General features: G+C 38.8%; 3 protein-coding genes and 1 pseudogene across 3 annotated transcripts; 1 reads left to right on the forward strand and 3 right to left on the reverse strand.

Moving 5' to 3' along the window:
• LOC138857738 (uncharacterized) overlaps positions 1-9,028 on the reverse strand; it is a 31,594-nt pseudogene extending 22,566 nt beyond the window's left edge.
• Positions 9,029-10,758: 1,730 nt separating this feature from the next.
• On the reverse strand, positions 10,759-12,810 carry PolE2 (DNA polymerase epsilon subunit 2). Its single transcript, XM_014239334.3, has 2 exons — positions 11,791-12,810; positions 10,759-11,727 (listed from the first exon to the last, which is right to left on the reverse strand). The coding sequence occupies exons 1-2, from the start codon at positions 12,491-12,493 to the stop codon at positions 10,850-10,852; spliced, it is 1,581 nt and encodes a 526-aa protein (XP_014094809.2). The 5' UTR covers positions 12,494-12,810; the 3' UTR covers positions 10,759-10,849.
• Positions 12,811-12,916: 106 nt separating this feature from the next.
• On the forward strand, positions 12,917-13,943 carry JTBR (jumping translocation breakpoint protein JTBR). Its single transcript, XM_014239336.3, has 2 exons — positions 12,917-13,512; positions 13,569-13,943. The coding sequence occupies exon 1, from the start codon at positions 13,039-13,041 to the stop codon at positions 13,501-13,503; it is 465 nt and encodes a 154-aa protein (XP_014094811.1). The 5' UTR covers positions 12,917-13,038; the 3' UTR covers positions 13,504-13,512; positions 13,569-13,943.
• Positions 13,916-17,120, reverse strand: Patj (patj crumbs cell polarity complex component). The gene is made up of 2 exons (XM_014239335.3): positions 15,333-17,120; positions 13,916-15,277 (listed from the first exon to the last, which is right to left on the reverse strand). The coding sequence occupies exons 1-2, from the start codon at positions 16,977-16,979 to the stop codon at positions 14,225-14,227; spliced, it is 2,700 nt and encodes an 899-aa protein (XP_014094810.1). The 5' UTR covers positions 16,980-17,120; the 3' UTR covers positions 13,916-14,224.
• Between the last annotated feature and the right edge of the window lie 306 nt (positions 17,121-17,426).

A 17,426-nucleotide genomic window follows, 5' to 3' on the forward strand; every position in this document is an offset into this window, starting at 1 on the left:
AGCCTATTTCCCAAACCCCATGAGGTGCAAAATTTGCCAACTTCTAGGCCACACAGCTAAACGCTGCAACAACAACCCAACATGCGACACATGCAATTTCCCACCCCATCCCCCTTCATCATGCAGCCGCATCTTCTGTGCAAATTGCTCAGGCGATCACCCTTCTTCTTCACGCTCTTGTCCCAAATACCTTCAATCGAAAAATATTTTAAAAATAAAAACAGAAAGAAAATGTTCAATGCGAGAAGCACTAAGTTTATACAAAGAACAATTACCCCCCATAACCACAAACTCTTCTTTCGCCTCTGTTACAAAAGAAAATACAAACAAAAAAAGTACAAACGTGATTAATCATCGCTCACCATCTCCCCCCCGGCCATTCCCCACAGACCAATCTCCAACAACTGATCTTCTTCCACAACAAAAGAAAACTTCAAAAGAGAGCAATAACTGCTATGTAATTAATACCCACCAAAATTCACCAATTGAAACTGCAAAACAAACAACTAAAAGCAATCCTAACTTAACGTTTCCCCAAACAAAAACAAACTCAACCAAAGTAAACATTCCACTCATTCCAAAAAAGTCCATTACCGATTCTTTTATAAACCAATCTCACTCTCTCTCTTCAGACAAATTCGATCTCTCTCCACCTACTTACTCGTGCAATATCTCTCCTCACATAATTATCACATCAGATAATGAAGATCAGTAATTCTCAAAATTCCTTCTCACTTTTTTCTCTTTTCTCATATCGCTAAGAAATGTTCAAATTTCTGCAATGGAATATGAACGGTTTCTACAACAATTACACTGACCTAGAGTTACTCATAAAAGAGCAATCCCCAACTGTTATATCATTGCAAGAGACACACCTTTCATTTAACACCACAGCTGCAGTACCTAAACAATACTCTGCCTATTTCTCCAACCTAACAAAAAACCTTACTAGTAAGCAATTAGTTGCTACTCTGATAAAAAAAGATATCCCACACAAATTTCTTCCTACATATTGTAATATCTCTACAATAGCAATGGAAATTTTTATTGGATTTAAATTAACCATCCTAACAGTTTATATCCCACCACATCAAAACTTCAATATCAAAGAACTCCGCGATATAATCAGACCCATTCAAACACCCCTAATTATACTTGGCGATTTCAACGCCTGGAGTCCTCTTTGGGGCTCTGAATGTACTAACCAAAGAGGTAAAATCCTAGAAGACCTTATATTAGCGGAGAACTTAAATATTTTAAACGACGGCTCTCCTACACATTTTTCTACACACAATTCGTTCACGAATGTAGACCTGGTCCTTTGTTCTTCTGCTATCGCACCCAAACTAAATAGCCAAACCTTAACTGAACTATATAACAGTGATCATTTTCCTATTATAACTCACCTATCAACCCCCTTATCTAACAAAGGTTCGGCAAAGCCGAAATTTCTGTTGGACAAGGCGGATTGGTCTAAATTTCAACAACTTTATGAAAGATATTCTGCTGCACATCCCCCTGTCAATAATATAAATAAAGAAACAGCTACGATTACCAAAATAATTAAAACCTCTGCCCACTTCTCTATCCCTCAAACGGGTAACAAAAACTTTCAAAAGTCATGTGCCTTATTGGTCTACCGAACTTTCAAATCTAAGAGAAGAAAAACAATTACTATGGACAGTATACAAAAAAACTCTCTCTATCCACAATTTGATAAAATATAAAAAAAGCCAATGCAGTATTACGAAAAAATATTAAAGAAGCTAAGCGGACTTGCCTACAAAAACTTACCGAAGCTATCACTCCCTTAACAAGCCCCAAGAAACTATGGGCCAAACCGAATGGCCCAATTTTCGATTCAAAAGAGATAGCTAATCATTTCGCATCTGTATGGTCCGACTACTCGAGCGACTCAAATTTCCACTCCTCCTTTGTATTAAATAAAAACGAACTTCTCAGAAGAATGTATAGTAAAGACAACCCACCTGTACATATTACCGAATCAGACATAACCATCGCCGAATTCGATTTCACAAAGCTTGAGAAGTGGCAAATTGGTGCAAAAATATTTAATTTTGTTAAATCTTTCCTAATTAATCGTAAAACCACGGCCAAAATCAATAACACCTTTTCAAATACGTACAATATGTACAACGGGATCCCGCAAGGATCACCACTATCTGTTATACTGTTTGTAATCGCATTTAACGAAATTAGTGTGATCATTTCTAAACATAAGCTCATCTCACATATTATTTATGCGGATGATGTGCTGTTTTTCTCCAAACAAAACAACCTAAATATTGTAAAACAAACTTTCTTAAATATCCTAACCGAAATTTCAAATTGGGCTAATGGTTCAGGTGCGATATCTCTATAAACAAATTTAAATTATTCCATATTTGCAGAAAACACAAATTTAATAACTTCAATCTACAGTATAATAATGTAAATATTGTAAATACTACTAGACTTAAATTTCTAGGTTTAATATTCGATAAGAGACTTACTTTTAAGGAACATTCTACACATCTTCGTAAACAACTAGTTTCTAGGCTTAATATAATTAAGTATTTATCATCAAAATATTGTTCAATACATATCACATCTCTTATTAATATCACAAGAGCTTTAATTTTATCTAAGATAGATTATGGTCTCCCTATCTACGGCAACTGTGCAAAAAGCAATATAAAGCAAATCTTTGCACCATATCATGCAGCTGTTAGGAGAAGTATTCGTGCATTTCCGACACCACCAATAAAGTTTATTTTAACGGAAGCTGGACTCCCATCTACCGACGAAAGAATAACGAACACTACACAAAAACTTATTCCAAAACTGCTATTGTGCAATAGTAACCTCTTATATAGTAAAAGCCAAATGGACTGATGAAACAAACTCCAATATTGGCTCCACTATCTCTAGATGCATCAAACTAGCTAAAGATCTAGGTATTTCATCTGTACCGGTTGTAAACTTTATCTCAGCTGCACCATGGTTAATTAAAAAAACCTCGTTCGAGCTACAACTTCAAAAATATCAAAAGAAGAATACTAATTCCAGGGTATATCAAAGTTTTTTTAAAGAACTCATTATACAACAATACGCAGACTGGAAGCTCATATTTACGGACGCTTCCAAGGCCGACTTCTACACGTCTTTTGCTATTGTTGATAACTTTGGAAATACGTTAAAAGCTGGACAATTACCCAACTACTGCTCAGTATACACGGCTGTGGCAGCAGCCATATATAATGCATTACCTCTAGCTCGTGACTATAATACAAAAACGTTAATATGCACAGATAGCAAGTCTACAATCTCAGCTCTTCTTAATGGAACCAACAAGTCTTACCTAATTTCGCAAATTAGAAACATACTAATTAGTAACACAAACATAAAAATTATGTGGGTCCCAGGTCACGCTGGCATTACTGGAAATGTATGGGCCGATCATAACGCCAAACTGGCTGCAAAACAGCCATTGATTATCTTCGACTACATTGAAAAAAGGATATATTCCGTTTAATCGCTTCACAGGAAAAAACCATAAAAGTTAATGCTTGGAAAAATGTGCAACATCACTACGCCACCTGCAATCGGAACGGGAATAAATCTGTCTACCCACCCTCAGGCCGATGCCATGACATCAAGGCCTTTGTTCGCCTTCGTCTTGGCCATACGTCATTAACGCACTCTCATATATTAAATGGAAACAGAATTCCACCCTGCACATATTGCAACTCGCCGACCTTATCCATAATCCATCTACTTGATGAATGCCCCTACTTCAACTCTGCAAGAACCAGTATCTTTCAAAACAATAAAGCTCTTGATTTACTAAAAGTAACATCTATTGTAAATATTACCAAAATCTCTGAATTCCTATCTCGTACAAATTTAAAAAAATACATTTAAGCTAATCCTTCCTTTTCTAAATTTATTTATAACATATAATTTTTATTGCATAAAAACATATTGTTTGTAAATATTTTTTACACGGAATTTATCATTTTTATTATTTAAGACCTTTGTAATTAAAGCTGCGAGCTGAAAGCCTCTGAAGCTAGTGCTCCTTTTACTTTGTAAAATAATAATTGTATTATTATTTTTCATATAATAAACAAATAAAATAAATAAATAAATATCTAGAGACATTAAATTTTAGAACCGGTCTCAAAATTGGACAATGGCCCTGCCCACATTTAGGTGAAATCAATGAATATATCGAGATAAAACTTTACAAAAATAGTGCCTTAAAGATACGCCATCTCAGGTCTAAGATATGTAAAAATCGGACCATAACTGTTCAGGGCCCTAGACTATGAATATGTGAACCCCATTGTCTATGGCTGACTTGACTTGAGAGTAGTATGTCTTTATGTCAAAAATTGGTTAAGACCCATATATCTAATAGGACTTCAAACTTTCGGCTGACTTTATAAGGCATATATCGGCCAATATCTGAGTTATCTTCATAAAATTGAGTGAGTGTTTTTTCTAATAATGCATCTTTGTGCTTTAAAGAGATAAAATGGGGTGAAAACTTACCCTAGCCTCCATATATCTACTATTAGAAATTTCAAACATCCGGTTCACCTTACTCCTTAAATATTGGTGATGGTATGTGAGGTACCTTAATGAAACTCAGAGACCATATTTTTCTTTTAATTATATGCAGTAATGCGACAAATACTTGAGATAGGGTTAATTCCGAAAATATGTGAAATTGGTCTACAACTCCCATATACTACATGGAACGAATTTCGTTATTATAACAAAGCTTACGCCGGATATGCCGTTCAGTGTGTGAGTTATGTGTATATTTTTAAAACTGCTTGAAAATATGTTTTCAAGTATACTTGAGTAATGTCAGAGGCTAAAGTCCGCCTGACTTTAAACCGTTTAGATTGGTCAAAATGTGTGATAATTTAATGAAATTAAATGGATACGTTTTCTTGAAAATGTATGTGATTTACCACTAAATATGACCGAACTTGGTCTAGAACTTGGTCTTAATCTCATATCCCTAATATTATGAATAATTTCGACGAATAATGAATGTTTAACTCTTTCGTTGGAAGTTGCAAGAGTATAAAATGTTCGGTTACACCCGAACGTATCCCTTTATTACTTATTCAGTATGTTTTTTATAATCTAAATAAGATATATTAAGTGTGCCACTAAGTCGATTTAGCCATGTCCGTTTCTCTGTATATACGCGATCTGTTCCCCCAGTTTTTGAGACACGTTCCTTTCTTCACAAAAAGCTGCTTATGTTTTGAAACCGGCTATATCGGACCACTACAGCATATAGCTACCATACAAACTTGCCGATTAAAATCAAGTTTCTATACAAGAACTTTTTATTTATGAACGGATTTATAGCTTCGGTGCAACCGAAGTTAACGGTTTTTCTTGTTTTTTTTTTTAATTTTTCTAGTGTTCCAACATTTAAGCTAGTGTATAGCTACGAGTATATATGTACATATGTATATTCAATATAAATTTTAAGGAATTTTTAGATAAAGAAGAAAATGATCGAAAGTGTATTTTATGGTAATAGATAAGTACCATATGTACATATGCATATATCCAATCAGTTGAAAACTGTCTTTCAATTATTTACTTTTTGTATCGAATATTTTGGTAAACCGTATGCAAGTTCACATTCCTTTTATGTTTGTAAAGTATTTTATTTGCAGTTTATGTTTTTTATGAACTGAGCTAATAAATATAAATTAGAAACTTGACAATTGTGCTAAAAGAAATTGTATTTAATTTAAGGATATAGAATGCTGCAAATCTGTAAAAATCCTAAATACTGTTTTTGCTACATTTTAGATGAGTTTATTTCGAAAGTACACCGAAATGATATAAACCAAAAGCTATGAAGGGAAGTACAGGGTTTCAATATATCAAAACAAAATTTCCTCGAATCAATGACGCATAATTGAAAGAGGAAATTTTTGTTAGTCCACAGATTCGCAAGTTTATGACAAATAAAGGTTTTAACTCAAAGTTGAACAAAGCAGAAAGAATAGTTTGAAGCAGAACAGGAACTTTTGTAAAAGAATGTCAAAATTTTCTAGGGAATACAAAAGCTGAACTCTACCCAAAAATTACTTGAGAGTTTCTCTCTGTTTATAAAGCCTTAGGTTGTCACTTAAAATTAATTTTTTGGAATCGCACGTACATTTTTTTCCTGAAAATATTGGAGCCGGATCAGATGAGCATGTTGCCAGGTATCATCAGCAGCTGTTGGTCGATTCCCAAAGAAATTCCAATGGAATCGATGAAAGAAAAAAACTACAAAACAACTTTTATCTTATCACCAAGAAGAAAAATTTTACTGATAGTTTTAGAACTTTTGGCTGTAAATAATTTTTTTACTGTAATACTTTGAAAACTTTATGTTTTTTCAACATTATATTATTTTTGTTAGTTGAATAACATTTCTTTTGATTAAATGGACTTTAAATTAAAAATCACTATACTATACTTATTTGCATGTTAAATTTCTTGCTTAGAGCACAAAATATGAAGAGCTCATGCATAAAAGCAGTAAGGACAATAATTTTCTCCACCTCGGTTAGGTGCAATACATGCAATGGATGAAGCCATCTTCAGACCTGCTCAGGCCTTAAGACCCCTGTGTGTCTACGAGTTACGTGTCAACGCAATACTGCGACATCTACCTCAACGGCTCTGCAGTCTGCACCTTGTTCACGTACTGCGCCGCCACTCCAGTCGAGTGGCCAAGATAGGACCTCCACGGCCCTAAGGAGCTCACACAGACAGCATAACTCCCAGTCTGACCATCGCTAGCGGTAGTCTGATAAATAGTATAACCTGGCGACCTATGCTAACTCTCGCATCAGACCATCTGCCCATAATTATCTCGATCGAGAAACCTCCCGACTTTATTTCTGTGGACAACCGCACTTTTGTTAACTTTAACAAAGCCAACTGGGTCGGCTTCACAGAATTTACCGAGAGCACCTTCAACGCACTACCCATTCCTACGGACGTCATCGTTGGTGAGCGTCAATTCCGCAAGGTGTTCGCTGCTGCTACTGCTCGCTTCATACCGGTTGGAAGATTCGCGGAACTCCGCCCTAATTTCCCAGCCGAAGCAGCTGTACTAGCAAACGTGCGCGACACCTTACGCCATGCCGATCCCTGTGATCCCCGAATAAGGGATCTCAATTTGGAGATTCGGCAAATGGTAAACTATCATAAGCGGACAAAATGGATAGAGCACCTGAAGTCCTGCAACCTCTCCACCGGTGTAAGAAAGCTTTGGACTACTGTCAAGGCCCTGTCAAATCCGAGGAAACATGACGATCGGCAGTTTACACTGCACCCTTCGACTGACTAGTCCAAACTATGTGTTACCCGACGGCTGCGCAAAATGCCAAAAGACTGCGCACCACTTACTTTAACCGATGGGGAGGTTCAGAGTGCCATCACAAAGGCCAAATCGTCAAAATCCATTGGGCCAGACGGAATAAGCATGCTGATGCTAAAACATCTAGGCTCGACGGGAGTAAGCTACCTCAACTTGTCGATGGCCACTCTTCAAATACCCGATGTGTGGAAAGTCGGAAGAATGGTCCCACTACTGAAGCCTGGGAAACCCGCCAACAAAGGGGAGTCTTATCGTCCGATAACTCTCCTTTCCCCAGTAGTGAAGACACTTGAGGCCTTGTTACTCCCGACGTTCACACACCCACTTAGTCTAGCAGAACATCAGCATGGCTTCCGGAAAGTGCACAGCACCACCACAGCACTTAGCGTCATAAACGCCCAGATAGTTCATGGCCTAAACCAGAAGCCACACTGCGAGAGGACGATCCTCGTACCGTTGGACTTGTCGAAAGCCTTCGACACAGTCAACCACACAACGCTATTTGAGGACATCGAACAATCTACGCTCCCTCCAGGGCTGAAGCGGTGGACCATGAACTACCTGAGCGGTCGGCATTAATCCGTACTGTTTCGAGGTCAAACTCCAAACTGAGAAGAATTAAACAGGGGGTATCCTCTCCCCTTTACTGTTTAACTTCTACATCTCGAAACTCCCCCAACCACCAGAGGGAATTTCCGTGACCTCGTACGTTGATGACTGCACGATATTGACGTCGGGTAATGGAATAGATGGCATGTGCTCGACTGTAAACAGCTATCTCTCTGATCTTTCTCGCTTCTTCTCTGCAAGGAGTCTGACACTCTCCCCCACAAAATCCATAGCGACCATATTTACAAACTGGACGAAGGAGTACAGACTGGATCTAAACATTTCAGTCGATGGCACCAAAATTTCAACGGTAAACAACCCTAAAATTTTAGGCGTTACACTAGACAGTCTTAGCTCCTTCACTCCTCACACGACCGCGATAACTACCAAAGTACAGAGCCGCAACAAAATCTTCAAATCTCTTGCTGGCAGCTCTTGGGGAAAAGACAAAGAAACTTTGGTGGCGACATACAGGGCAATCGGCCGGCCGGTCCTAAACTATGCAGCCCCAATATAGTCGCCTGGATGTAGTGTCACGCAGACGAAGAAGCTTCAGACCTGTCAGAACACTGCACTCCGGACTATCACGGGATTAAAAACAACCGTCATCCCTTTCACAAAAAGAAGATCTCTTCCGGGCCTTAGAATACTATCCCTTGGGGGCAGAGAGCTAGAAGTGTCGAGGGAAGTAAAATACTTAGGCCTCACACTAGACTCCACCTTGCGGTGGAATAGGCACGCGGAGCTAACGCTTTCCAAGGCCACAAAGGCGCTCATGGTGTGCAGACGCCTCGCCGGCAGATCCTGGGGCTGCAAACCTAGTATCATCAGGTGGCTGTACACCATGATCGTGAGACCTATTGTTACTTATGGAGCGGTGGTTTGGGCATCGAAAGCAAAGCAGACTTCGATAGGCCTTCAGCTATCGAAGCTGCAGAGACTTGCCTGCGTCTGCGCCACTGGGGCAATGCGCACCTGCCCCACCGCAGCACTTGAGGTCATGCTAGAGCTCACACCACTCCATTTGGTTATCAATCAGACTGCGAAGCATACCATGCTGCTTATGACAGCAGAGGGGTATGGTAAAGGGAAGTTAATCTCGTCTCAACAAATGAGGGCCTTAGAAGATAACACGCCACTGGCCCTCCTTCCAAGAGACGGTATAACGAAGAGAGTAAACTTTACGAAAAAGTTTAAAGTTACTCTCGGCAGTAAGGCGAACTGGAGCGATTCCACACACTGGCAGACGAACTCGCCCGCTCTGCTGCGACTACAAGAATGATGGGGCCAGAACCATACATTGCGGTAGGGCCCCATACAATAAAGGAACTGCTCCGCACGGAGGAGAGATCGAGCAGAGACAGTCACTGGCAACAGACAGCAGGGATGCGTCAGGCCAAACTGCTACTGGGAGGGTTCAACCTAGCCAGGTTCAGAGCAATTATTAACCTCCCCAGAGACAAACTCCGTCTCCTTGTCGCGCTCTACACTGGGCACTGCAGGCTCAAGAAGCACCTATCAAACATGGGCTTAGCTTCTTGTGGAAACTGCCGATTCTGCGACATGGGACCGGAAACACCAGAACACCTAATCCTAGATTGCGCCGCAATTTGTAGACGCAGGTTCAAGGCCCTCGGTTCCATTTTTGTGACCAGGGATCACATTGCCTCAATAGCACCCAGCAAGTATCTGGAGTTTTTCAGGGTGCTGGGACTTTGGGAATGCATGTGATGGAGGAGAGGGCACAATAGACCCTAGGTCGCAGTGCATACCTCATTTTCAAATCTAATCTAATCTAATCACGGGATGCCTCTTGATGTCCTAAATCGAACATCTACACAGTGAGGTCCGTATGCTTCCGGTTAAGGAACACAATGAGCTAGTCGCCAAGCAGTTTCTGCTGTGTTGTTTTCGTAGAAACCATCCCTGCAGTCGTCTGCTTGAAGCGGGAACATCAAGAAGTCTTTCCTTGATTACGTCGACGACATTAGACAGTACGCCGACCGGACTTCGGACGCAACGAACTTCAGACAAGCACTGACCGCCATTCACAGTGGAGCCATCCACACCTTCACTCCCTCTCAGTGAATGGCGTACTACGAGTCAAACCACCACCCATAGCAGACGTAGAGCTCGAGTTGCCTCGCGAAACCAGAGTGACCCTCCCGCAACTTCGTTCTGGATATTGGAGCAGATTAAACTCCTACTTATCTAGAATAAACCCCGACATACCAAACACATGTCCTGCGTGCAATGAGTCTCCGCATGACACTAACCACCTCTTTGCATGCCCAACGAACCCCACTCATCTAACACCCTTTTCCCTATGGTCCGACCCCGTCGAAACAGCTTGTTTCCTGGGCCTCCCGTTAGATGACCTCGACGACAACCAATCTAGAATTTATCACCCAAACGGGGATTATGTAACCGTTACAACAACAACAACATCACCGTTACTTTAAAGCCCCAAACTGAGAACGATTGATAAAATGTTATGAAACTTGAACAATATTCTAGTTAAGATTACTACTCTAAGGTATGAATTTTTTTGTTTGGCTAATAACTTTTAAATCCATATAATAAAAAATACGCCTTATTTAATCACCGCAAAATAAATTTAAAAAGTTAAATCAAATTACTGCGGTTTGAGTATTGTCTTTCATATCTTTTGTGACCCTCCGCAAGACAGAATATTAGCTAATATGTAATACAAAATTATGGAAACACATTCATTCTTAAATAAATTTTAGCAACATTTATTATACCACTTAAAAAATGACACATATAAATACAATTACGCTTAAAGTAAAAAAACAGGAATTTTTATTCCATTGTCATATCATCTGGTATTTCTGAATCTTCAATTGTGCGGCTCGCCGGTATATAAACTTTAAATGCAAATTTAGATTTCACAAAAGATCCTGTATTAAGCACCGTACATCCATGTTGAGTTGTTGAAAAGCTTTGGCATGAATCGCCAATAACAACTAAATCGGGCAATGGATATAACCACAAAGCTGAATCAAAATCCCAATGCACGGGCATAGCGATCGGGTGTATAGGTGTTAAATGATTTTGACAAATCAGAGTACGTGCAAAATGTTGTTCGATATTATCTGTGTCGGGCGGGAAGTGTAACGTGTTGCGACAGAACTTTGCCATTAAATCTAATCTGCATACGACAATTTGTTGTGTATAATACTGCAGCCGACAAGGATTAGTTGCTAAAATTGTCCGTGGCCATGCTTTGCGCAAACCAGTTGCGAGTGTTTCAGGTAGTGGAGCTCGTGGCAAAATATTTGGAGCTGTTGGATCTTCGCAAGATGGTATAATAATTAAATCTGTTTGCTTTTTTAGCTGATCGCATCCAGTAGCTAATGATCCCAACGCACTTAAATTTTGAGATAGTGAATGGTAATTGGTGCTGGAAGCAGAGAACGGCCCCATTAGCACTATTGCAACAGGTGGGCATGAATCATAACCAACAAATAACATACGCAATCTCTCTAAAACTACTGGGTTGTCTAGACGAACATCTGACAAAAAAACAAGTGTAGCCTCAGTATTTGTGCTTTCCAGTTCTTGCAGTCGTGTAGAATATTTCAGTAACTTTACAGATTCTCCACCCCAGCTATTTTGAGTACCAAAAAAAGCTCTCGAACTAGTCGCTGCCTCCGCAGGTGGAAAACCTAAGCCATCAACTGAGGACGAATAAGTTTAATATATTAATATATGTTACCTTAAATATATTTCAAAGTACTGACCTTTAAGGGTGCCATTATTATATGAACCTTCAGCTAAGACGAAACATCCCTCACAAAAGAAACCAGAATGGAAACGTGTTCTAGTTAGGTCCAATTCAATACTACCCGTAGGATCCTCTATGAAAAACTTTCCTTCTTTCAGCTGTGTCAATAATCCAAGTATAACTGCTTCTTTTACCGATGATGTTGCAAGTAAGTTTTCTGCATATTGTAATTTGAATTTTTTTAATTGAGACTCTGCTGAAACTCCTCCCTGTATTATAGCTGGGGCAAACAACTCGTGACGTAAGGTCTTCTGAAGTAACATTGCATACCTTTCTCGCAAGTGTCCTGCTTTTAAAGCTGGACGTGTCAGTATAGTGCGTAAATCTTTATTTGGCTGGAACTTTTTATTTTGTGCATTGTAGTGGTAGCGTGGCACTTTGAACGCATCGATAACCGAGAAAACTGTCTCACCCTCATCCAAACCAACACGATTTATTTCATTGATAGCTTTTTCCAGTGCTCCTCGCTCGACTTGTGTCGTCTGTAAACGCTGACCTTGCAAGTTTTCAGTAATAACAGTCAACCACTTATCACGTTCTTCATCATCGAATGGAAGAAGTTGCTCCGCCAAAAAAGCACTATTTTCTGATCGTATAAGAAACCCACTTAGTTTGAAGGAACCCGTTATTTTTCTTTTGAGCTTAGTTAAATCATCCATGTTAAATATGTCTCAAAATTAAATTTGATTTAAATTCCGTGAATTATAACGTTAATGTGCTAAAACAATAAGTTGATATTCACATTCAAGAAAGGGGCGCCAAAAATTGATGTAAGAAGTGCGACCAAAACAAATAACGCGAGTTGTTTTACACTTTCTTAGGGATCGATAGCTCGACTCCGATTCTACCTTTATTACAACTAACATGCAATAGCTTACTATTAGGGGATACTTTTTTAATTTATTATAAGGAAATATATTTGAATTAATAAAAAATGTATTTAAAGAAATTTGCTTCAGTAAAAAGTTATCAGAAAACGTAAATTATCTGAAGTCATTAGCAGAGAATGTGGATTATTTACATTCTCTGTTATTAGCTTTCTTTGAATGAACATCACTATTTATTTAATTTGGCACCACTGTATCACAGCTGTTTTAAGTAAAAACCTAACATCTGATCGCATACAAAAGCAAAGAAAATTGCACATCAAACAATTATATACAACAGATCATAACTTTTGGCGAGATATTTCTTAACTCTGAAAATGTTGGAAACTTGTCAAAGGCGTCACATGCTACTAGGGCTCAGCCTATTGGTGGTTGCAACCGTTATAGTGCTTATTATCGAGTCGCGTTTTCCTGATAGTGAGAGTACACGACGCTCCCGAGCTCAACAGTTCGTCATCGAAAACAATTCCACATGTTGGCAGCGCGAAGAATATAGTGTCATACAGGAATGTCATCCATGCACCGAATTCGACATTGTAAGCAAAAGCCTGGGTGTTTGTATACACACGCACTACAAGGAAGTTCTACGTTGTAAAAGTGGAGAAACTGTGACGCGTAGCTGTGATCGGGTTGCGCTTATCGACCAGCGTAATTTCATTAAATTTGAGATTACATGCTTCTGTATAGGCTCACTTAGCTATCTGGTTTCATATGCTAGAGATCGAATATTATCACGAAGAACGCATTTAAAAATTGAACGACAATTGAACCGCATGCAATAACATTAAAAGGTTTGTCTACGAATCAAACTCAAACTCAAATACTAATAACACCTGATATTTTACAGAGTTCAGTATTGCAGCTTTAGGCTATTGGGTTCAAAGGATATGGATGTGTATGTATTAAAGTTATGAGATTTTAACGATAAGTTACATGTATTAGAATAATTAATTATAAGCGTAATGCTTCTTAAAATTGAAAAATGCTACTTGCAGACTCTTGATTCAAATTAATAACGATATCATCATAAAAATGGTTAATTATGGTATTCTATTTTACTTATGAATACATATTTGTTGCCCATTATAGATTAACGAAGCATATTCTAAAGTGAAACTTTTATTTTAAGTGAAACATTTGTTTATGTAAATGTGTGCACATATGTTTGTATATTAGTAATATAAAAGCTTCCAAAAGGGATGATAACTAGAAATTTATTAAATGGAATGCGTTCTAAATTATTTAAGAATAAGCACGTTTGTAAATTAAGTATAGTTCAATTAACATTTTCAAATGAAATAAATTGAAAATAACATTTCGTTAATAATACAATATGTTTGAACCCGATCATCCTATATTCTCTAGTTTCGACGTAGGAGTAATGTTATTGTAACCTATTCTAGAATAACAACTTGCAACTTTCAATGAATACATTTAGGTGCATAAAAGGTTTCAATAGGTTGGAATAAGTTGCTCCTTTGGCTCATTTTTTATATGAATAACTTATTTTCGCCAATCTGGAATTAAATCTGGCTCAACAATCATTGTAGAAGCATTGCTTAGCTGCATAGAGACATTTTCACTGCCCAGCATTCCGCTCGATTCCATAGATGAGTCTTCGCATTTCGATTCAATGCTGTTACCATTTCCACTCTTCAAAGAATTATCTGTCATTGGTAGCGGTTTAGCTACGCCAATACGCACTACTCCTTTTGGTGCACCCTTTAGTGCTTGAACTGCTTGATCTAAAGAAGCATTTTCCAAATTTATAGAATTGACAAATAACAAGCGATCTCCGGGTATAAGACGCCCATCTAATTGTGCTACTCCTCCCGGCACTAAAGATCTTATAACAATTAGCGTATCGTTTGGATCTAACGGATCTTGGTAGTCTAGTATGGAGAAGCCCAAACCACGATCGCCCTTGACCAGTTCTATTATCTGCGGCTCGGACGACCACATTGCAAGGCCTGTAAGTGGCTCTAGTGAGCGTGATTTCAGCTTGTTGAACGAGTCGTCGTTGACCGAACCCGCAGTGGCCAAGCTGCCATCGGATTTGGCTTTCACCAATCGATCAGAGGTCGGCATTAAATTCTCAAAATTGCTACTTAATTTCTTCAAGGTATCATCTGAGAATGGCATTAAAGCATTCTTGCCTCGGCCACATACCATACGTACATCTTGTGGCAGCTCCTTGAGAATAGCAACTACTTCTAAATGATTCATTCCAAGTAAACGTTCGCCATTCACTTCCAATAGCTCATCACCAGATCGAAGAACATCGTTTACACCAACAGGCCCATCAGCCAATATTGAACGAATATAATGGTGTGGCCGGACTTCACGTCCACCTTCAACATCAACGGTTCCTTCCAAAGAAATTCCTAAACCACCAACTGCAAACTTTTTAATCTGGGCAACTATCACATCAACGTCGGGGCCGACAATCTTTTTCCATTTACGTATGATCTCCTGTTCAACATCTGGAGTTAACTCCGGATCAGTGTAGTATTTGTGCCGAGAAATTAAAGTTGAATTCTTAGCATGCATTGGTTCCTTTAAATACCAAAGTTTTAGTGAAATATCAATAAACAGTAATAATTTTACTTACTTCCATTTCAGTTAATTCACTTTCGGACTTGCCAATAGAACCGATGGAAATGTCTGTAGGTATAATTTTTGGTGTGCCATCAATGGAATCACGTACTGCTATCATTTTTTTGCCCGATCCAAAACTGCTCAAAGTAGTTGTAGGTATTGACGAAGTAGTTGCCGGCGACACAGTTATAAATGAATCTGCAATGGTGACCGATGGCAAATTGGAAATACCATCAAAAGATAGATCATGGGAATCTTCTGTGACATGACTTGGATATTGTGCCTTAGGCACAGATGATGTTCGTTGTGATGTAACTGGAGTAATTGGCGAAGGTAAATTAACTCGAGAAGGTGTCGACGGAACACTAGGTATTTTATCATTGGCAGCAATAGCCTGCTGCAATTGTTCGTACTTTGGACCACGTAAGTAACGCTCCAATCGTAAATTAACTACTTGGCCTGATTTTTTGAGCAGCTCAACCGCTTGGTGGTTCGAGAAACCTTGCAACGATTGACCATCTACCTCAATAATGCGATCATTAACGCGAATACGTCCACTCATATCTGCAGCAGATCCTGGTGAAACGCTCTTTACGAATATACCCGAAAGCTCCTCTTTTTCGCAAACATAACCAGCTATAGTAATACCGAGACCATTCATGTCTTTAGTTAATTCAACTTGTAGTTTCTCAGTTTCGGGTAAAGCCAATAATTCATCCAAATCGATAGTCGGCACTGCCATTGGTGGACGTTTAGAAATATCATCCGAACGGTAAATAAATCTTTCATCTTCTGTGGTAGTTTGTGGTGTAGATGCAGTAGAACTTTCTCCGAATATCTCCGGATATCCTGTAGATATTAAGTATCGCTCTAACTCAACTGGATCAGCTAAAACACGCGTGGGTACTATAGCACTTCCAGGTTCTAGCGTAAATTGTCCGGGCGACGACTGCTCCATAGGACGCGCCACTACGAGGCGCACGTGCGTACCTGATTGCCGCAGTACTGCTGCCACCTGCTCAGAAACCATATCATGCAAGTTTACATCACCGATTTGCAAAATATGATCTCCAGAACGCAAGCGTCCATCGCGATCTGCAACCCCTCCTGGTAAAATAGTCTTTACAGTCACACCTGAAGTACGCGCACCAATTATTCCGAACCCAAGACCAGTACCATCATTGACCAACTCAATAGCCTGTATTTGCGCATAGTCAGCAGCAAAAAGATCCCCTGTTATTTTAGAATTTTGAGAATGTGGACGTCCTTGTTCATCCGATTCGATTACTCCTGTCAACACAGAAGGTGTAAGTTGACCACTACCTGGACTACTTGGACCCGAATGAGGAGAAAGTGGTGCAGAAGAAAAATCATACATAACATCACCACCATTAATACTCAACACCAAATTTCCAGCCACGTCGATATCAAAATCATTGGGAAGCATTGATGGATGTTGCGCCAACTGAGCATTTAATTCGGAAAGGGAATCTTGAACGTGAACAATGGTACGAAAAACTGGATCCTGCAATAAATCTAATATTGTTTTAAGGCTTTCGGCAGTTTGCATTTGCAATTTTGCATCTTCGGACTCATCGATGCCCTTCTTAACAGCTTCCATTTGCTGCAGGGCACTAGAAATGTCCGCTCCCAAATGCATAGTAATGTAATATATCCGCAAAAACACAAATAAAATATTATAACACGAATATATTTGATTTGGACTTATAGGATTTTCATATGACAGAAATTTCACAAACTTTTTCGTTTTTGATTTGCTTAGCTAATTAAATTACAAAATGTGCTGCCAAGTTTAAATATAAATAATATTGCCATTTCAAACTATTTGCAGAGAACGTAAATTATACATATGAACCATAATTTACGTTCTCTGCTATTTGCTTTGTTTTTTCTTTCACCTTTGTACCATTATTCGTAAATATTTATATTAAAAAAGGCGAATTACACATTAATTCGTCGTGAAAAGTCCACTTCGTTGGCTAACCCTTGCTTTAGAGGTGCGATAAGTTATTGTAAAGGTTTCAACGAAAGCGATGAAGGTTCTATTAGGTAAGATATACATACATAGGTATGTATAACTACGAAC

The sequence above is a fragment of the Bactrocera oleae genome, chromosome 6 (genome assembly GCF_042242935.1).
Source record: "Bactrocera oleae isolate idBacOlea1 chromosome 6, idBacOlea1, whole genome shotgun sequence".
NCBI classification, from domain to species: Eukaryota; Metazoa; Arthropoda; class Insecta; order Diptera; family Tephritidae; genus Bactrocera; species Bactrocera oleae.

What these genes read in the sequence shown, in the direction of transcription:
- PolE2 (XM_014239334.3), bottom strand. Translation starts at nt 12,493, where the DNA reads ATGGATGATTTAACTAAGCTCAAAAGAAAAATAACGGGTTCCTTCAAA. An exon ending in TAATAATGGCACCCTTAAAG is followed by an intron (nt 11,728 to 11,790) that starts GTCAGTACTTTG and finishes ATTCGTCCTCAG; the next exon opens with TTGATGGCTTAGGTTTTCCA.
- JTBR (XM_014239336.3), top strand. Translation starts at nt 13,039, where the DNA reads ATGTTGGAAACTTGTCAAAGGCGTCACATGCTACTAGGGCTCAGCCTA.
- Patj (XM_014239335.3), bottom strand. Translation starts at nt 16,979, where the DNA reads ATGCATTTGGGAGCGGACATTTCTAGTGCCCTGCAGCAAATGGAAGCT. An exon ending in GTGAATTAACTGAAATGGAA is followed by an intron (nt 15,278 to 15,332) that starts GTAAGTAAAATT and finishes TGGTATTTAAAG; the next exon opens with GAACCAATGCATGCTAAGAA.